The following is a 21,004-nucleotide window of genomic DNA, read 5'->3' on the forward strand; positions in this document are numbered from 1 at the left end:
AAAACCTGAGCTATCAGCATTTATATACAGTCCAAAGTTTTCTGATGTTTTAACAAACTGTTATTACATAATTTGATTGTGCAGAACAGGCATTTGGTGCAGTGATTGTCACAACTGCTCAAGCTTATAAAAAGCATCCATTTTAAAGTCCAAAGTTTCTATTTTTCACATAATTTGATTGGGAACAGGCTTGTTCTTTCCAAAACACAAACCCAAGTACACAACATTTCTGATTTTACTTCCACTGCACAATTTCGATGCTCATTATGCAATAATTCTTCTTTTTGCTCTTTATATCCCAAAATGAAATTTTAACATCGCAAAGAATGCACACAAGCACTTCCGGGATGGGATACAATGACAAAGTAACTCAAACATCATGATTACAAACACACATTTGTAACGATCCAAAACTAACGCATCACAAATTATGCAGCAGCTTGCAAGTGTTAGGAGGCTGTCCACAAATCTCCAGATCAGCAGTTTTAGATGTTTTTATGTTGCTCACATTCATATCAGAATCTTTAAAACATGCAAAACATCTCAACAACTCCCAGCTTGATTCCCTTGGGTCACATGTACCTATGAATGCACCCAGAAGGTTATTGATCAGGACAGCTTGCAGGTGTGAAAATGTATTTGCTGATCTATTGATTACTGGCATGTGTGTTCAGCAAACCCGGCTGCAATAAATAAAAGAATACACATAATTGTTTGTGACTTGGAGAACGAACCCAAGCAGCTCCAATCACACACAGCCAAGCTGCAGGCCTTCTTTAAATGTTACAAGTCTTAGATTCTCTCCAGCTGGACAGAGCTGCTGTTCCTCCTGGATGGAGAGCTGCACGGAGACTCAGGTAGGAAGCAGCTGTGTTTATTTTCAAGAGTCTACTTGGTGGCGGATTCCCCATCAGGCCTCATGCTGAAGGGCTCCAAGCGTTCACTCTCAGGCAGCATGTTGTTGAGGCGCTCCATCAGCGGCACCGTCTGGTCGATTCCCATCTGGATGCGTCTCAGGATCATGGACATCTCGTTAACCTTCTGGATCTGCTCGGCGTACTTGGCATACCGTTTCTGGCGTTCCTGCATTATACTGAACAAGGTTTCCACCGATATGTCCATCTGCAGAGAAACAGAGTACACATAGGTGGAAAAAAACCCAAACAGTGTCCTTTTAATTTGATTATTTACTTATATTCTTTTAATTTTTCTTCTAAGATATGTAACGATTTTAGATTGATAAGGAGGTCCAATTATATTTTAATGCAAATACTTGTGCATGTTTATTGTTTTTGTGAGCAGTCTGGTTCAGCATTACTTTTTATCTATTCATTAAGGACATTCCACTGTATCTTTAGTTAAAGGAGGTAATAAAGGAAGCACAGAGGCACCTTTCCTTAGTATTTAGAGAATCTGCCCAGCTCTTATTACAGCTGCCCTGTGGACAGTTGGGTCACTTCTCTCAGGAAACTTTCTAAGTAAAACAGACTATTCCCACCCTCACCTGAGTTAATGGAGATTAGAAGCCTATAGGTCAAATCTGCAGAATGGCCTCATTCTCCTCACCTGGTCTTCCACCTGACCTTTTCTTAGTGCTTTCTGTTTTACGCCCTCCACACCTACCATTTAGCAAGTGCACACCCTGCAGACCTGTTCCGTCTAACTGTATATTGTATATTTAATTGGGATATTTAAACATGTATGTGGTCTTTGTGAGTGGCTCCATGGTGTACTGGTTTACACATGCACCCAACAAGCAAGAGAAACACCGCTCAGTCCTGGGAGGAGACGGAAATCCCTTTGGTGCTGCATCACAAAGAGCATCCGGAGTAAAAATCTGCCCTTGTAGAGAGAGCAGCCGGCCTGTGACAACAGCCAGCGGTGCTTATGGTAATGGTACTTTTTTTTTTTTTTTTTACATTTGCTGACAAAATATGTTTACATCCCATGTATATATAGTTAATATAGTTATTCAAGAACTTAAAAACAGTCTTACCTCTTTGATCCTCTTTACAAGAGCATTCTGGTCGAAAGCCACAGCCTCAGCACACTGGTGTAGGTGGTCCTGGTACCGGATGCAGAGCTGCAGAACCTGAGCGGTGTCCAGCCTTTCAAGGCACACGCTGCTGGGTGACGTCTGGCCGCTCAGCACTCCTGTGGAGAGAAAAAGCAAAAAAACGACTTACTTGGACATGCAGGAACACGGTAACACTTGACAACAGTGTAACACTTGGTAATTACAGTAATTAGCAATGCACAGGATGTGACAGAGCTTTGCAGGCTGCTATTTCAGGAGTGTGCCTACACAGGAACTTTGGTTCATTATCAGCCTTCTAACACAGTGCTAATAGGTTGCAGCGACATTCAGCTCCACTACACAGAATTTTAAAATGAACTGGTTGGAATCGAGATGAAAACTCAGCACATGTGAAAACTGAAAAGAAGGATGCCAGACAAAACATCTGAAGAGTATAATGAAAGCGTACCTCAGGTGATCACAGAAATCCAAACACTGTTACACTGCCTTTGCAGCTAATGTTGCAGTGTGAAGTTATTTAGTTTTCTATTTTTCAATCAAGCAAAAAAATAAATAAATAAATGAACAAAAAAATTGTGGTCACTATGCAGTCTATGCATTTCAGCTAATGTGTACATTGCTCCAAATTGGATTTGATACCACTTGATAAATGTAAAAATACAACATAGGTCATATATTGTTCTAGGGATGCATTTAAATGCATATTCTGTTATTTACATCAATTATTTCCAGGACCCAGTGCACCAGCGTAGGGTCTGAGAGTGAGTCCAAGGATTTTATCCCGATACCCAATGGGAGTGAGGTTGCTGTCACATGCACTCGGAGTGTACCTACTCTCATCTGTGAAAAGCACAGGATGGTCCTCCCAATTCGGGTATTTAATGGCCAATGGTGCCAAGCAGTAAGCACAGGGCCCACTAGAACATGCTGGGCCCTCAGGCCACCATCATGAAGTATGTTTCTCATTGTTTTTTCAGAGACATTCACATCAGTGGCCTGCTGGAGGTTATTTTGCAGCTCTGGCAGTAATGATTGGTTATGGACCTTCTACAGCCCTGTCCAGTTCTCCTAGAGTAACTGCCTGCCTCCTGGAATCTCCTCCATGCTCTTGAGACTGTGCTGGGAAACACAGCAAACCCTCTGACAAAGGCTGGTATTGACGAACCAGCCTGGAGGAGGTGGACCACTTGTGCAACCTCTATATCTATCGATATATCTTTAAGAGAGAGAGAGATGTTGCAAGGATGACAGCAGAAATTGTAACAAATATAACATTATAGTTCTTTAAACATACTTTAGGTCACCAAAAAGAACCAGATTAACTACAATGTAGTAAAATAAGGCAATTATAAACATACTTGCAAAACAGGTGACTTCTTTATTTTATATATAATCCATCCATGAATTCTGTTCACTACAGTCTATTTACCAATATAAGTTAAGATATAAGAAACACAGAAATCACTTTTTTTGGCACAAAAACCAGTCTTTGTAAATAGGAATGCAAAGATCTGGTACTTCATTTTTTTCATTTCATTTCATTGAAATGAAATAAAAATGGTACTTGAATCAGATATCGGTCCAAAACTGACTTGGGTATGGGACATGAGTCAATGTTGCCCTGTGTTTACTCCACCATGCAGCAGCACACCGGGTGGTATACTGCTTGTTTTAAACTCTGGCCATGTTTAATGTGAGCACCCACCACTAAAACACTATACCCAGATCCTCTTTTACAGTCTCTTAAAGTGCCAAACAAAAATCCGTGACAGCACACCGGAGACTCAAACGTTACCTTTCAGAAGCGGCTGAAATGTAGGTATCTCCTGAAGCTTGATGACATCTGGGTCGTTGTGGATATTTCGCATTGACTGAGTCCCCTGAGCCACAACCACAATATCATCCATCTTTGCCTTCTGTTTTGCTGGAGATGGCACCACTGCAACGACAGAAATGTAATTAAAACCAAATCTGAAGCACAGCACATGTGGAATATGTGTAACTTTTAAAAAGCTCAGTACCCACACAATTTAACAGCAGGACTTTCATTATTATATGTATGCTACTAGTAGTGGTACTACTACTGGAGGGTGCATGCAAATGGGATTTGTAATACTGATGACTGTTGGTCCAGGTGGCTTGACATATAACCGTAACCTCAGTTTGGTTTACTTTTCATTAAAACTAACTTTAACAGAGAAATATCTGAAAACCACCACGGCAGACAGCCTTACCTGATGAGCTGTAATCGGAATGTTTGTGCTCCGCATCTCCGCTCTGTTCCGCTCCCATGGTGCTGACGTTAGGGTTAGCAAACTAGCAGTTAGCTTCAGTTAACGTTTTCAAAAACAGGATTTTCCTGCTAAAAACCAGTTCGTGCAGAGATCATACGGTCTACAAACAGACCCTAAACAACTACTGGACGACCAAATATGTAGGACCAGAGGAAGTAAAAGGGCTGTTGGCTCACCGATTTAGGCTAGCTACTAATGGCAGTTAGGATGTGTTACAAACCGGGTTACCGGAAGCTCGTTTGATAAATGAATTCCGAGCAAAGGTTTTTCAAGGTAGCGATTTAGCTCTGAAGAATTAAGAAATATCTGCATGACAGCACAACAAAAATGACTGTGAGCAGACTTCAATTCGAAGCGAGGATACACTTCCGTAAATAGTGATCACGGGGTCTGCTTCTTAGCTGTAAAGTGCTCAATATTACCGCCCCCTACTGATGGCCAGGTCGCATATAAGACTTATTGTGGGTATATTTATGTAAAGCTCTGCGTAAACAAGACTGTATCTCAACAAAAAATGTCAGTGGAGCCCCTACAAAGTGCTATTTTTCATTTCAAGTTATTTTGTAGTTTACTGTGAATACTTTCAGATGCAAACAGCCGCCACAGAAATAACTCAGCTACTCAGCTAAGTTCTCAGCTACAACTTTTACTTCCACCCCACGATTATTATGATCTTTTTATAACCAGGTCTAATTGCTTTTCAAGCTATGCAGTATGGAGTCTTTAACACTTTGCTACTTTTTAATATCTACAGTAAATTATATCTTAATGTGGAAGCAGCAAGAATTTCAGTGAATCACAAAAGTATAAAACAAATTGCTGTACTGCAATTATATGGTGGCTGTGTGCATCCTAAATTCAATTTAGCACTAAAATTATGTTATGCATGTATCTATCCTGTGCATACATAATAAGTTATTTGCATATTAATGAGACAGATGGTCAGGAGGTTGATATTACAGTATCTTCTACACTACATCTTATTAGCACAAATAATTTGTCTGCAGTAGACAAAATATCACCTTATGCACCTTCATGGGCTCCGTAATTTGTACATGGCAAATAATATAAAACAACAATATTATGCTTTTAATATCATAAGTCAATCCACAATGGTGTTGGGTAATGGGTAATAAGGCAGAATCTATTACATTTAAATGGGAAACACTTAAAAAAAGGCTGAAAATATAACAGCAAGACATCACACACATATTCAACTTAGTGGATTTAATGAACAGAGCATTTTCCAACTTCAATGATAACATTTACACCAACAACTTCAAAGTGCCTAATGGGAGAACAAGCACATAAACAGAGTCCTTCAAAGGCCGTAATGTGTGGTTGCTACATTTTATATGAACGATTTTTTCTTCTTCTTTCAATTTGCTTTGTAAGCAAATTAAAACACTCAACCTTCTCATAAACATAACTTGAGGTCAAAACTTATCTGAAAAAAAACAAACAATCTTCAGTGAATTGCAATTACTTTAAAAGAACAAGAATTACTTTAAAACAGCCAAATATAAAGATCATCATCATGTCCAAGATAACTTCACTGCCTGCACATTTAGTCTGGACAGTTCCTCTGTGTAGTCAAAATAGAAGAACACTAAGAAACAACCACATCCATTAAACAACGCAACAGGCCACTAGACAAGAAGAAAACATAATGGCTTCATGCAGGTGATTCCTGTAAAGCTCAATCCTGCCTTTTGTCGGAGCTGGGCTCTTTGTCAGTCTGTTTCCCATTGTCATCTTCAACCAGAGGATAGGGACGCAGGTCCAGGGTCAGAATGCAGCTGAACATGCATTCATCAAACTGCCAAACACAAAAAAATAATGACTCTATTGCCTGGCATTGTAGGAATTTAAGCTTCAACACTAATTTTCAGAATTAATGAAAGCTATGTTACATCTGAATAGACGCCCAGCAGAGCGTCTGCCTTGGAGAAAAACTCCTCCTTGAGAGAGATGATGATGATCTGCATGTTCTCCCTGGACTCCTCTCTGATGAAACTGGTCACCTGGAGACAGTGAATACTTGCACTTGATATATCGCCCACAAAAGTTTCCTTTCAGAATGCAGTAGGCAAAATGTATTTGGTAAATATACAAAAATAATATAATCTGAAAATACATGGTCCTCCTGCTGCAGTGCATCCCTTTCTATTAGAAGCCCCCAATCCAAGCAAAACACCGGCCTATATCACTGCTTCTTACAACTAAGAATAAGTCATTAGCATAATTATGTCCCATCCACACTACGAGGTCAAACAGTTCTGCATTAAGGTGCCTCTGTGCCAAAACTGAATAGTCATTTAAATCTAGTATTCAGTCTGACGGGTTACTATTCAAAGGGTAGCAGTAGTGTGTATCTCTGGGTCTAGTTCCATACCCACAACCACAATCATGGAGAAGACTGTTGACTTGACACTTTTTCCTGAGGTTGATCAATGACACAACCAGAGTAACCATAGAAGGTTGTTACTGAAAAGGCTGGCTGTCCTCAATGTGCTGCATTGAAGCATGTTGACAGAATGTAACAGAATGTAACAGATGTAATGTAACATCCCTGTGTTAAGCAACAGGGATGACTGCAGCCTTGAAAGGACTGTAGAGGTTATTACAGTACTGATAACATCCAGTAGCTTCATGCTGACTTGACCTTAACTTGGGACCACCCAGGTAAAGGCCCATCACTTAACAAATTGTGCCACGAGGTCTCTGCTTTCTATTTTACTTTCCTCTTTATGATCTATGTCTCCAGAGTCTTTTCCTTTTCTAGTCACTTGAATGTGTTATGTTAAAAAGTTACTGATTTTTCCTTTTATCCAGTGATGCCAAAAACATGTTGCCTCCTTCAGCTTCATCTCAAAATAACACTTTAAAATGGATATAATCAATGTATTTATAGTTTCCAGCCAACTCCAAATCACACCAAAAGATTTAATATACACACTGGTCCACCGTGTCCATTTCACGCTTTGCCTTTCAAGATGTGAAATGGACACGGTGAACTGGTGTGTCTATGACACGTTTTGCCGGGATACTGGGTTGTTCCAGCGGTGGATATTAATAATGAATGTTTATGCAGCTTGACTCTTACCTTTCCAATGTTAGTGTTGTCCAGGGCTGCATCCACCTCATCCAAGATTAAGAAAGGAGCAGGCCGGAAGCTGAGAGAAGGAAACAGCACAGATACAGTATACTAGGAATGTGGGTCAGGAATATGGCATCACTTTGTGTCGGTCAACGTAAGGAAATACTGATCACAAGGGCTGCTCAAAAACCATAATAACATTATTTCGGTCAATAATAGTTTATTATTTAACAAGATTATTCTGCAGCTTAACAAGCTTCATACATTTATTAAAATAAAAAAACAGGGTTTTCTTTGACCTTTAAATACAATTCACTGAAAAAAATACATTTAATATATGTAATACATTTTTCATGTATTCTACCATGGGGTGACTTCAGTGTTACCTGTGTATGGCGAATATGAAAGCAAGGGCTGCGATGGCTTTTTCTCCACCAGACAGATTGTCCATGGACATGAAGCGTTTCCCTGGTGCTACACAGTTGTAGTTGATGCCACCCAAGTACGGCTCTTCTGGATTCTCAGCACTCAAAATGGCCTGGAGCACAAATCACAGACAGCCTGAATTTTTTTATTAGGTTTTATTATTTAAGGTAACAGCTTCTAAAATGCTCAAGTTAACGAAAATTATGTACAGTTTAGCTTGTACTGGATCATATATATATACATATATATATATATATATACATATATATATTTATATATATATACATATATGTAGAAGCAATTCAACACATTTTACAAACATGACTTTAAAGGAGAAAAGAACAACAAAAATGTAAAAATAGAAGAACATCAAAGTGAAGTTTGTCTGTCTCACCTGGGCGCTGTTATTCCTGCAAATTCTTTTATAGATCTGATCGATTACAACAGACACATGCTCAAAACACTGACTGAAGAGGTGCAGGCGCTGGGATCTGACTTGCTGAAACTCCTGATTACACTTCCTGGCTGCTTTAGTGCTGGCTTCAAAGGCTGAGTGAGAGAAAGAGGAAGCTTAATCATCAGTCCAGGTGTTTCGCTTAACATACTATAACATGCAAAACGCACCCGTGGGAATAAATGAACTTCAACATGAAAAATCTGTCTGCAGAAGCAGTCCTCTGTTCATTAATTAATCAAATAAACAGTTTGAATATCTTATGAAAACAATATTAAAAGTATAGATAAACTGGTTTTGCTGATTGTAGAAATACACCAGTCAGGTATCACATTATGAGCGCTTGCCTAATATTGTGTTGTTCCCCTTCTGCATGCAAAGTAGCCCTGACCTGTCGAGGAATCCACTAGACCCCTGAAGTTGTGCTGTTGTATCTGCCAGCAAGATGTCACCAAGCATCCTGACACCTTAAGGTTTTCAGCAATCTGAGTTATAGTAGCTCGTCTGTCAGGGTCATTCTGGTTCATCACTGTTCCCCCTTCTTTTGATAAATGCTGACCACTACAGACGGGGAGGTTTGGAGATGCTCTGACTTAGTCGTCTGGACATCGCAATTGCTAAACTCGCTCAAATCTTTACACTTGTCCATTTTTCCTGCTTGTAGCACGTCAACTTTGAGGACAAAATGTTCACTGCTCCCATTAGATAATCAGTTTTATTCAATTCACCTGTCAGTGGTCATAATGTTATGTCTGATGGTTGTATATTGCACCAGCTGTTTCAGTTTGAGGTGAAAAACTCAACAGATTCATACAAATACCTTCCTTCACTCCCTGTAACTTGTCCTTCACCTCCCTCATTTTCTCCAGTGCTTTCAGGTTAGGGGCAGTGGTGCGCTGCAGCACTGCCTCTATGGAGGAAACTGACTCCCTCAGGTTCTCCAGAGAGGCCTCTACTTCCTGCTCAGCCTGCAAATTCTGACCATACACAATGGGTGATACTTGCTGGTTCTGTAACTAAACAGCACCAATAGAGAATAAACATGCTGCCCAGTGTTTCACCTTGAGCTCTGTCTCCAGCTCAGAGTAGTCAATGAGTAGTCGTGCCTCTCTCTCATAGATGTCCATGGTGGCTGTAGTGCTTTCAGAATCTGCGTCCAGCTGCACAGACCAGACAAATCAAATCAGCTATACCAACACTACAGTGCTTTAAAACCTTCCTTTCAAATTATCATTTGAGCTGAATTTGATAAACAGTCCAGGACTGGAATGATAAGTCAGAGTAGATACCAAACATCTCTGTCCTACCTGCACTTCACTGATTTCATTCAGGCTCCCTGACAACAGGCTGATGGGCAGGTTCTGGATTTTGCAGGCCAGCAGCAAGTTGTGTCTAGCCAAGCGCTTTTGCTCTATAGCCGTCTCTGTTGTCATCACCTCTCGCTGAAGCTTCACCAAATCCCTGACAGAAATAGTCAGAGAACAGAGTCCATGACAACAGATGATACACAAGTCAAGTTTTGACATGGACTTATATGGTAACTCATGGCATTAGGTTGCTTAGGAAGAAGGGAACGTTTGGGGCGTGATGGCGGAGAGAAAACAGCCAATTATAACATATTATTGTTACTGGAAACAAAGCTCAAAGAAACCAATTTCATGTATATTACTGATGGAAAAAATTACTTAAATGCATCAAGAACAGAATATTTTTTTAATTACAGAAAAAAAGGCATATTAGCAACCATAGTGGGTTAGATGCAACTTTTCTGCTACCCAACAAAGGGGAAACCTCCTCAAAGCAACACAGCAATCAATACAATCAGCAGTGGTGCAAATGGTGACAGTAATAACTGCACAAAATCTCAAAAACAGAGGCACTAGAAGCATTGCAGAGACATTACCTGTTCATCTCTTGAAGGACTTGAGTTTTTTGATCCAGGTCAGCCTTGGCAGCAGCCACCTCACTTTTCTTAGCTAAAAGCTTGTTCTTGTGCTCAAGTAGCTTATTCTGACCTTCCTCAACCACTCCCAACAACTTCTGCTCTTCCTGGAAGGGAACATGAGCGCTTGGCTGAAAAGTCTGCAAAAATCGAACTTAAGATCCACAAAGGCAACAGCCAGAAATAACCAGAAGTAACCAGCACTGCTGCCTCACAGCCAGAAGGTCCTGATATCAAGTCCACCATCACCCCGGGGCCTATCTGTGTGTTTGCATGTTCTCCCCGTGTTTGCGCGGGTTCTCTCCTGGTACTCTGGCTTCATCCCACATTCCAAAGACATGTAATTAGTGGGGTTAGGTTAATTGGTAACTCTGAATGTTAAGTGTGTATGGTTGTCTGTTTGTATGTGTTAGCCCTATGGCAGCATGGCGACCTTTTCAGGGTGTACCCTGCATCTCGCCCTAAGACAGCTGGGATACGCCCCCCCCCCCCAGGATAAGAAGGGGAGAATGGGATGGATGGAAAATATATTGCTATGAATGTTTGTCATTTGCTTTATAACAACATAAAAAAACTGGGACTTACCTTTCTCTGCTCAGTCATAAATTTCTCTTCCTTACTGATGGTATCCTCCAGTTTTTGGACCTTCTTTTTCTGTTGCTCAAGCTGTTTTTGTTCATATTCAATGCATGTATTTAAGCGAGCATGCTGACTCTCAAACTCCAGCCTGAGTTGTTTATCATAAAAACCAATTAAAGATCTGGCTTTTAAAGTTCATCATGTGACACAGAAAATACTGGTGTGTGACTGAAGTACCGTTTCTTATCAAGCTCTGTCTGCTGTTTCAAGCGCTCCTGCTCAAACTGTCTGATGCTGTCCACTCCGATCTCGGCGCAGAAGTCAGAAAACACCAAGTTTTCCATCTAAATACAGAGAATAGAGAGAATCCATACTACATCCAATATGTACAAGTGTAACCAGCCACAAGACAAACACTGTATTTCGAAACCCACCATTCTAGCAGACCGTTAATAAAATTACTCACTGAGCACTTCAAATTCCATTCTGCTTTTGAGTCAATTTACAGTGTTAAGAATTAAATGGGCCAACATTCATGAAGCCAGCACAAAACACTGCAAAAGTTATAAGTTCTGTCAATTTTTAGGATTTACTGATTAAAAATACTGAAAAACTGAAAATTCAGAGACAAAGAAATTTCTCCAACAATGAATTCACTTGCAACAGAAGTTCAAGGGCAAACATTTCAATCTAAGTCCTGACATGTTGAGAGCAGCACCTGGTCAAGCTTGTCTCTGATCTCCTTAATCTCTGCCTCTTTTGTCTTCACACTCTCCATCTGCATCTGAATCTGAGAGTCCAGGTTTGCCAATTCACTCTCCAGACAAGAAATCTCCTGAAAACATATGACAGAATAAATACCAAGAATTTGTAAGCTCAGTTGATTTCAACACCTGTGTGAAAAACACTTTTGTCCCCTATTAAGACTCTAAACTTAGAATGATTGTGGCATTCCAGTACATTTTACATCAGAGTTGTGTGGCTCATACCGCTTGGCATTTAGGGATATTTTTCTTCCGAAGGTTTTCCAAGTCATTTTTGGAGTATTTGAGGCGGGTTTGAGCACCCTGAGCCTGTGCAACAATCTGTTTCAGGTCCAGCTCTTTTCTCTTCAGCCTCATCAAATCCTGTTACATAACCAAAATACAACTTGAATCCTGTGCAACGAAATACAGTGTGTATAAACCAAAAACCAAAACAACAAAAAAATACAACAATTTATTATATTTCAGAGATCTAAATTCCTTTACTTTGCATTAATACAAGCTCACAGATTTCAAACACGTAGTGAGAGGAATGTCTACCTGTTAAGCTGGTAGTTTAGTATATTTGTCAGTTCTCCTGGTTGTAATATCCCAGTGGCTACTGAAATTATCATCTATCTTTAAATATTTAATTGCTCTGTTCTATGGTTTTCATGTCCCACTCCTAAAACATCTCTGCATGCTTGAAAAACGTCTGCAAAGGATATCAGAGTAGAGTATTATTGCTGTTTTCACAGCTCCTCCAGCTAGCGTTCCCTCAATTAACATATGTTATAAGAATTGAGACATCCTTCAAATAATGGACTGAGATGTCAAAGGGAAGAGGACAAAAGAAGAGGAGAGGAGGCAGAAAACAGAGAATAAGGAGAGCACTTAGTGTGACTCACGCGTAACTCAGTGGTCAGCTGGGTCTTGCGTTCCTTCAGCTGCAACACGTCCTTCTCTTCCCAGCAGCGAGCTTTAGTTCGCAGGTTGCTGGAGCCTCCGGAGATTACGCCTGACTTTTCAAACATTGTCCCTTCAAGAGACACTGTCTAGAGTAGACGTGACAGATTCAATTTTTTTATGGCTCTCTCTCTAATTAGTGGATCTCAAAAGAGGAAAGTTTACCTTAAAGCGTTCCTGTCCATCAAAGGCCATACTCCTGGCTTCTTTGACTGTTTCACACACAAGAGTGTTACCACAGACAAACTGCACCACTTTCCTCAGCTGGGTAGCAACTGTGGTAGCATTAACCTGCACAACATCCACCACCATCTTGGCACCAGGCATCTCCCTCAGTCGCTCGTTCAGTGGACTCAGCTGTGCAAACAGAAGGGATGGTTAGGAATGGCAAATTTATACCACTTGGTCTACTTGAACTACACCATTATTTCTCACAGCCTTTTATAAGGTTTTCCATTTTTAACAAAGCCAAAAAGTCAAGCTATGCTTTAGAAAGCACAGCTTGACTTTTCCCTTACAATCAAGTTGTCGATGGGAAGAAAAGTCTCGCGTCCCCTCCGCTCCTCCTTGATGAAAGTGATACAGTCGCGGGCTACTTTTTCTGATGCTACGACGATTGCATTCATGTAGCGGCCAAACACCTTAGTGACAGCCAGCTGGTACTTCTTATGGATAGGGCTGCACAGGTCGGACAGACGGCCATACTGAAACAGCACATGTCACAAATTAGTTAAGAAAACTGTACAGGCATCTTCCTAACATGGATTGCATGGCAAGTTGTCTGAACTTGAACAGTTGTGATATTAATACAATTTTTTCATTTCAATTTTATTTACATAGCGCCAAATCACGACAACAGTTGCCTCAAGACGCTTTAAGGTCAAGACCGTCAATAATAGACAGACAACAGAGAAAACTCCAACAATCACATGACCCCCTAAGAAGCGCTTTGGCGACAGTGGAAGAACTCCCCTTTTATCAACAGAGAATGGCATAGTTCCCAAGAATTCCTGAAGTTTTTCTCTTCAGCATATCAATCAGCATATGAAGCCAAAAAGAGACTTAAAACTGAAACACTTTTGAATGTAGGGTAGCTACGTACAAAAGGGGATGTTATATTGTTCTTATTCTTTAAAAAGAAAATGTCTATTGTCTTACATATATTTAGAATGATTAGCTTCAGTAGACTAAATTAACCAGATGGATATGTTAAAGGGGTGTGGCAAAGAGACCAAAACTGCAATACGAACATACAAGATCATGTTGTATCCTGACAAACATTTAGAGCTTTTAATACTTGGTCAAAGGATCCTATCCTTGTCTAAGCTGTAGTGTTTGCTGATGATAAAGAACTGGAAAATACTTCAGAATAATGAAGTTTGTTTTTTGCTCATGTTTCAATCAAGATCAAGTGATCAGGCCAATAGTAAAACAAGTATTTTTGTTTTTTATTCTCTTTAACACGAGAACCTCCAAGGGGTTCATTTGACTCCTTGGCATTTAAAAAATCCCATAACTGTGTTAAGTTAAAACCAATCTCATCATCTCATATTTAGTGACTTTTCCTAAAATTGACTCTTTCATCAAATGCTGAATTTTTGGCCACCTATACCTACTTATACCTAGAATGAGGACGTCATACTGAACGCATAGAAATTAATTTAAAACCACTACTGTGAAACGCCGAGTTGCCTAGCAACATGATTGTTCACACACATGTTGACGCGAAGGCTGCTAAAACATGAGCCCGAGCCAGCTAGATGCGATTGATAAATAAAAATATATATATAGGGCACTGTAGTTAGATAAAAGATAAATAATTACTGTTGGGCTGAGGATGGGATTTTGAACTACAGCAGAGCCAGTAGTGTGACCAGGCTAGATGTTGACTATGCAGAACAGCAGAGAACCGTAGCTGAGCTGAACTGAGTTTCCAGAGTGTGAAGAAATAATCTGAGCAAATAAAGAGTGAAATTCAGAGAACCAGCAAAACAGGTTTCATGGCTATGCAGGAGAGCTAAAGCGTGGCACTGCAGACTGAGGTGAAGCAGTGTGGACACTGGATCGAAGGCTGCAGGTTTGGTGATCGGAGACAGATGTGGACATGATGATAAACTTTGACTGTTTTACTTTTACAATAATTATTTAAAATGTGTTAAGTTTTTGTAGCAAGCTATGAGGTCAGTTTTAAAGGCAATCAGCTATTCAATCTATTTCACATTGAGCACTGTTTTTTTATACTGCAACTAAAGCGACACATTATTCAAACTTCATTTTTAACTTTCAAGATGTGTTAGCTGTTTTGTTACCCTTTGTTTATTAGTTTATTCTAATGTGTATTTCAACTTTATAATCTATAAGAAAATGTAATCAAAATCTCTGATGAAAGTAATAAAATCCCTAAAAAAATAATTTTTACATTTTGTTAGTTAAAGTTAGAAAAATGAGATGGAAATAAAGTGAGTAAAAGTAAAATTATAGCACCTTTCAAGACAAAAATCACAAAGTACTTCACAGAAAAACTAAAACATAAAAATAACACCTTCTCCAAGAAGATTTTTTTTTGCCATTACTGCTGTTGTAGGATGGGACAGGTGTTATGTCCCGAACCACAGTTTTGGGGAATTGCTGCAACCTCACTATTTACTGCTACTTACCACAGTTTCCGGGTAGAGTCTGCGGAGCTTTTCTAGCAGCTCTTTGTGCTGCAGCTGCCTTCTGTTCTCCTGTTTGTCCAAACAAGCATTCCCCAACTCCTCCATCACCTGATTCAGCTCCTGGTTCACCTCCTTAGTACGCTGGTGGCCCCGCTGCAGCTCTGCACTAAGGCTCTCCTCCTGCTGCCGGTACTCCTCAAGGGATGACCTGAGGCATACAGTGCTTTCAAAACAATATATCGAACAACTATACAACATATATTAACACCTCACTGAGAGTGAAAAGAAAAGAACAAAAATAGCATAATTTCCTTTTAGGGTTTAGTGGTTGAGCTAAACACAACATACTTGCAGGTCTTGGTGTACTCCTCTAGCTTCTCTGCTCTGCATGTCAAATCTTCCAGCTGTGTTTGGTTGTACTTGATAGCGTTCTGTGATGTGAAACAGAGGTAAGATTAGACTGAACAGCTATTTTATCAGTTTATTGATTTAAACATATCAATGCTACAAAAAGAACTGTGTCATAGAAAGTACCTCAACTTCCTTCTTTCTGCGCTCGTCAAAGGCTATCTTTTCCCAGTCTGCTTTCACCTCCCAGTGAAGCTTCTCTGCCTGCTGGCTGAGGACAGCCCCCTGCTTCAAGGCAAGCTCCTTCAGCTCTTTGTATCGCTCTGACTGTAGCATATAGTAAAAATAATAATAATAACTTAGAGTCCCTATATAACTATAACTTTTAAATGTTACTTCACCAGCCGGGCCCACATCCTCATTTTAGGTTTGAAGCATTTTAAGTAGATAAAGGCAGAAGACTTGAACATGAATTGAGGCTGCCGTTTGGGGAAGTGAGCCACCGCCAAAGGAGACTGGCGGTGGCTCTTGGGCTGGGCAGATACCCCTGTACTAATGAGAAGTGAAAGAATTGAAAAAGGGAGGGTGGGGCATGAAAACGAGAACAACATTTTGTAGAGCCGGGGGGGGGGTCATATATAGATAGAGAACTGGAAGGGGCATGCTTGGAGGTATATTCCCGCTCCTAAAATTCAGATAATTTATCTTTTTATATAATTATCATTGTTTCTTTTAAGGCATGGTTAGTGAAAAGTACCTGACACTTTAAACAAAAATTAGCAGGAATGAAACCTAACAGACCTGATCCATGTCTAGCTCAATGTCTCTTCCACGGGCAGCTCCCTGTTCCTGGACCTGCTTCTCATAGTTCCTCCAGGTCCTCTTAAGTTCAGAAATCTCCTGCTGATGCTCTTCCAGCTCCTGCTCTTTGACTGAAAACATCCTCTGACTCTTCTTCAGGGCATCACGGAGATCCTCAGCCTTCTTTATGTGATGAGACGTGTTCACTTTCGCTTTTATGTATTGGGACCGAGACTGGGACAGGATTTGCTCCTGTGTGCTGTGTGAAAGAATGAAATGTTTCCAGTTTACTTCATTTAATAACAGATTTTTAATTATATCTGATTAGATTTGGATTAAAAAGGTGTCACCAGTGGCTTTCCTGTAAATGAAAACAAAATTAGTGAAATGAAAATATAATGCATCCATTTATAGACCAAATTTGAAGCCATAAACAAAAACTAACACACCAGATCTCTTTGTCAATGTGTTGCTGCTCTCTTGTGAGCCGTCCGTGTTCTTTCTTTTGAGTTTTGACTGTCTGCTCCCAAATCAGCAGTTTACTGTTCTTCGCAGCTGCAGCCTCCTGTCTCTTCTTCAGGGTGTCACTAAGAGCACTGATGCCCTGCTCATTATGGTAGAGCTCAGCGAGGCTCAGCTGCAGGCGGCTTTGGTGAAGTTCATCCAACAGTGCCTGGTATTTCTGTGCCTGGAAATATGAGCAAAGAGAAATAATGGCAACTCACAGTGAGGAGGAAGCGCATTCTGAAAAAGAGGCCCCTGGGACATCACTAACCCGCTCATATATCGGATCGAAAAAACTGTTTATTGGCAACTATTCTCAGAAACATGGAGGTAGAGATTCTATCAACCATACCTGTCTGTATTCATGGGGCCAGAGCAGGCTGGGTACGGTTAAATGTGAATTTGATAAGACTGTAATTCACGTTGGGAGTGATGACACACTGCGTCAATCCAAGGTCACTAAAATTAGTCGGTGTGTAATTTTGCCAAATCATTGCCATACTCTGTAGTTTTCTCTAGTCCAACTCCCCAATCACACCAACAGTGACATCTTGAGCTGTATGCTCTCCTTATAACTGCCTTCTGAGTGGTGTCTAAATATGGGCTTCATAGATAATTGGAGAAATTTTGGGTAAAACCTGGTCGTGTTAGGAGAGATCCCACTTTAAATGGAGTGATTCAGCAATTAGCTTTACTCCTCATTGTAATGTTAGCTTGGTAATGGTGACTATGAAGATGTTTCCAACACAAATGAATTCACACAGGTAATACCAGGGAAAACTTGAATATGCAAATGATGTGAACACCCCATTAGATCTCACAAGTTTAGAGTGGGAGAGGAAAACTGTTCTTCAGCATCATATGTGACTTTTGGGTTTGTTTGTTTTTTAAAGTAAAATAAGAATTCACATTTAAGCCCCTTATTCAAGAAGCAGCAATAGTGACATTATAATCTACCTGCTGTCAGGCACACTTATGCCATTTGTAGGTGCATGTATCTAGAGACTCAACATTTGGGGATGTAGAAGCATGACAGAATAGAGAAAAATAATTTATTGGTATGCTACCTCTATTTTTTCCTGAGACACCTGTTTCCTCTCGACAGTAGCAGATTTCTTCTTGTTAAAGTGAAACTGAGTGTCTTCTCTGGCCTTCAGCAGGGCCTCTTTCTTCTTGTTGTATTCTGCAGCGTATTCTTTGGACTGACTGATCGATTCCAGCATTTTGGTTCTCTCCTTTGGGTCCTTCAAAGCTATGGACTCCACTGCCCCCTGGTGAGAAGCATGAGGAGTGCAATGTTTGTAAGACATCTCTTACCAACAGTGCCAATTAAAAAAAAAAAAAACCCTCTCACATTTAGTTATTTACTAACCCTTAGATGCATAACTGGGTCACAAATGGCCTTGCGAGCTTGTTTTCATGCAATGTCTACACATATCTACACATTCAGCATTCAGATAAGGATTCATCCCTTGTCTGAGTGTCACTGTGGATGAACAGCTTATGCCATTCAGGGTTAGGTTCAAATTTCTACAGTACATGCCAAACGGCATGTATGGCTATGACTCCTCAGCATGATGTATCACAAGAAAATGGTGGATGAAAATACCAGAAAGAGGAAAAACATAATTTATCACATTCTACAACAAGCCCAAAGGAGGTGTAGATACCAGTGCCTACACCTTTTTCATGGCTCAGCACCCTGAATTCAAGAATGGTATCACCACAGCATGACAGGCCTTCCTCACTGAGCTCTCAAAGGAGCTTGTCACACCACATATGAGAAGTCAACTGGAAAGTTGTCCCCAACTGCAAACCCCAATCACTGAAGCAATGGGAAGGTGTGGGTGACAAAAGCCACAATTGGGCCACAGGAAAAAAGCAGACCCACTTATGGAAGGGTGTAGGGTCCAGTCACTCATGCATCTAAGGGTTAATGCAGTGACAGCTTACTGTTAGCAATCTTCTATGTTTGAGTAAGTGTTTTTAGCGTGTTACATATTGCTATTTGAGTGGTTATGTGTTAATTAACTTCTTATTGTTTGTAAATCACTGACCCTAATCCCTGCACCACAAAATTATATTCATTTCAATTCAATTCAATTTTATTTATATAGCGCCAAATCACAACAACAGTCGCCTCAAGGCACTTTATATTGTACAGTATATCCTATAATAATAGATACACTTTTGGCCATATTTTCCAGTTTGTTGTACAATACCGCAGCTATCTTTTTATTCCTTGTTTTTCCAGGCACAGCTATAATTTGAAAACTGACAAAAAAAACTAAAGCAAACAAATCTGGCAAAGTTAAGTTTTTTCATGTTGACTTTCAGTAAACCAGTGAAGTGCAAGCCTCTGGCACTTTACCTGGAACACCAGACAGTTTTGAGCTTTAGTCAAAATGCCAATCTTCTCAAGCTCCTCCACATACTTGGCAAAAGTGACACGTAGGCCATTAATGTGATACTCAGAGGAGTCTCCTGAAAAATACAACAGATATCAAATGAAAATGACTGGATTAAAAACTGTATCCTGAGGTAAAACACGAATCAGCCTTGGGTGTCAAAAACCTGATTATTTCTAAAAACCAAACAAAACACTTTACCTCCATAAATCATACACAAAAAAAATTATCAACATCCACAAAGACAATTTTTTTGTATTTTTAACTCGAATCATTCCTGTCTTAATGGTTCTTTAAGTTACATGTGAGAATAAAGTATAACTAATAATAAAATCATATCCAAATTATTGCTTACTATACCAAATTATGAAAAATATAATCTCTGTGAATCAAAACCAAAGGAACACTTGGGATAATAAGAATTAGGTAAGATCACTAATCATGCTATGCTATTATCTGATCTTTGCCAGTACATAATAATAAAGGTGGTTGCTACTTTATTAGCATTTTCCATATAAATCTGGCTATTTTATGAGTCAGCACCCAGCTGTCAGTTTACATTATCTTTTTTTTCTTAGATGATTCTCTTAACCTAGACAAATATTGAATGTTATTAATGTGGTAAACTTATATTAACGGACCATCATTATATATGAACACATGCATAAACAAATATACACATTATTATTCACTATAATTTTAATTTAAGTTTTACAGATCTTTTTGTTATTTTTGGCCTTGCATATGCTACCCCCAATAAGAAAAAAAAAGGGGCAGAGTACACTGACCGGTAATGATCCTACAAAAGACGGTCTCTTCCTCTTCATCACTGCAGTACGTCATGGCCACCCTGGCAGTGTTGGAGACGGGCTTACCAACGTGAGCTCCATGGATCAGGTCTCTCAAGTGCTTGACTCGGAGAGAAGAAACCCGCTCCCCCATGACAAAGCTCAGGGCATCCATCACATTAGATTTACCTAATATGATTTGAAATCATTGACATAAAGTTTTCAATATGAATTTATTTTAAATAACCCAGCTCTGGTAGGATGACCATACAGTTAGCCTGACTTTCTTAGGCAAAGTCTGTTGTTGTTCAACTATTTTCTGTATTCCTTACATGAAAAATAAAATTTCTAAGTAGTTTTAAGCTGTATCAGTAACTGTGTCAAACAAAACCAAGTCCTAAAAAGTACATCATACTCTTTACTTAGCAAACAAAAAAGAAAGAAAGATACACTCTGCAGGCTAGCCGCTAGCTTAACAATAATTTACCATTAGCTAGCTAGCTAGAACACTTCACTAATAAAAACTTTACTTACCTGAGCCATTTGTGCCAATTATGCAATTAAATCGCATGAATGGCCCAATAATTTGGTTTCCTCTCCATGACTTAAAGTTTTCAATATCTAGTTGTTTTAAATAACCCATCTTTGTTAGTGAACCCTGAAGCTAATCTGAGTGTCTGAGGCGAGGCCCTCTAATGTGGCAGACAGGACGTGGAGAGGCGGGAAACTACTGTCTGCATTTCCTTACATTAAAAATATAATTTCTAGTTTCTAGTTTTAAACTGAGTCAGCCTCTGATCTGTTGTTGTTTTTTTGTTTGTTTGTTTGTTTTCATTTTGTTTCACATGTACCTATATATGCCTTACAAAGGGCCACTAAAAGTATGAAAAAAATAAGAGGCAGGTGTGGGGGATAATTCAGAATATTTTCTACATTAAAATGCAAAATTTATGAGG

The 21,004-nt window shown here is 39.7% G+C and overlaps 2 protein-coding genes across 2 annotated transcripts; both read right to left on the reverse strand.

Moving 5' to 3' along the window:
• Window positions 1-278: 278 nt before the first annotated feature.
• borcs5 (BLOC-1 related complex subunit 5) lies at window positions 279-4,743 on the reverse strand. The gene is made up of 5 exons (XM_039614243.1): window positions 4,509-4,743; window positions 4,273-4,334; window positions 3,834-3,977; window positions 1,997-2,154; window positions 279-1,122 (listed from the first exon to the last, which is right to left on the reverse strand). The coding sequence occupies exons 2-5, from the start codon at window positions 4,328-4,330 to the stop codon at window positions 889-891; spliced, it is 594 nt and encodes a 197-aa protein (XP_039470177.1). The 5' UTR covers window positions 4,331-4,334; window positions 4,509-4,743; the 3' UTR covers window positions 279-888.
• An 801-nt stretch (window positions 4,744-5,544) lies between these two features.
• On the reverse strand, window positions 5,545-20,776 carry smc1b (structural maintenance of chromosomes 1B). The gene is made up of 25 exons (XM_031731850.2): window positions 20,583-20,776; window positions 20,049-20,237; window positions 19,224-19,336; window positions 17,920-18,123; window positions 16,798-17,036; window positions 16,349-16,607; window positions 15,734-15,874; window positions 15,548-15,630; window positions 15,200-15,407; window positions 13,061-13,246; window positions 12,708-12,899; window positions 12,485-12,631; window positions 11,823-11,960; window positions 11,552-11,668; window positions 11,071-11,177; window positions 10,840-10,981; window positions 10,216-10,361; window positions 9,620-9,773; window positions 9,374-9,472; window positions 9,133-9,289; window positions 8,253-8,407; window positions 7,819-7,970; window positions 7,439-7,508; window positions 6,246-6,356; window positions 5,545-6,151 (listed from the first exon to the last, which is right to left on the reverse strand). The coding sequence occupies exons 1-25, from the start codon at window positions 20,689-20,691 to the stop codon at window positions 6,032-6,034; spliced, it is 3,738 nt and encodes a 1,245-aa protein (XP_031587710.1). The 5' UTR covers window positions 20,692-20,776; the 3' UTR covers window positions 5,545-6,031.
• Window positions 20,777-21,004: the final 228 nt, after the last annotated feature.

This window comes from Oreochromis aureus, linkage group 7 (assembly GCF_013358895.1).
Source record: "Oreochromis aureus strain Israel breed Guangdong linkage group 7, ZZ_aureus, whole genome shotgun sequence".
Lineage (NCBI taxonomy): Eukaryota > Metazoa > Chordata > Actinopteri > Cichliformes > Cichlidae > Oreochromis > Oreochromis aureus.

What these genes read in the sequence shown, in the direction of transcription:
- smc1b (XM_031731850.2), bottom strand. Translation starts at nt 20,691, where the DNA reads ATGGGTTATTTAAAACAACTAGATATTGAAAACTTTAAGTCATGGAGA. An exon ending in TTATGACTGAGCAGAGAAAG is followed by an intron (nt 10,362 to 10,839) that starts GTAAGTCCCAGT and finishes GTTCCCTTCCAG; the next exon opens with GAAGAGCAGAAGTTGTTGGG. An exon ending in GTCCTTCAAGAGATGAACAG is followed by an intron (nt 9,774 to 10,215) that starts GTAATGTCTCTG and finishes TATTTCTGTCAG; the next exon opens with GGATTTGGTGAAGCTTCAGC.
- borcs5 (XM_039614243.1), bottom strand. Translation starts at nt 4,330, where the DNA reads ATGGGAGCGGAACAGAGCGGAGATGCGGAGCACAAACATTCCGATTAC. An exon ending in ATTTCAGCCGCTTCTGAAAG is followed by an intron (nt 2,155 to 3,833) that starts GTAACGTTTGAG and finishes TTCTCTCCACAG; the next exon opens with GAGTGCTGAGCGGCCAGACG. An exon ending in TTGTAAAGAGGATCAAAGAG is followed by an intron (nt 1,123 to 1,996) that starts GTAAGACTGTTT and finishes GTTTCTCTGCAG; the next exon opens with ATGGACATATCGGTGGAAAC.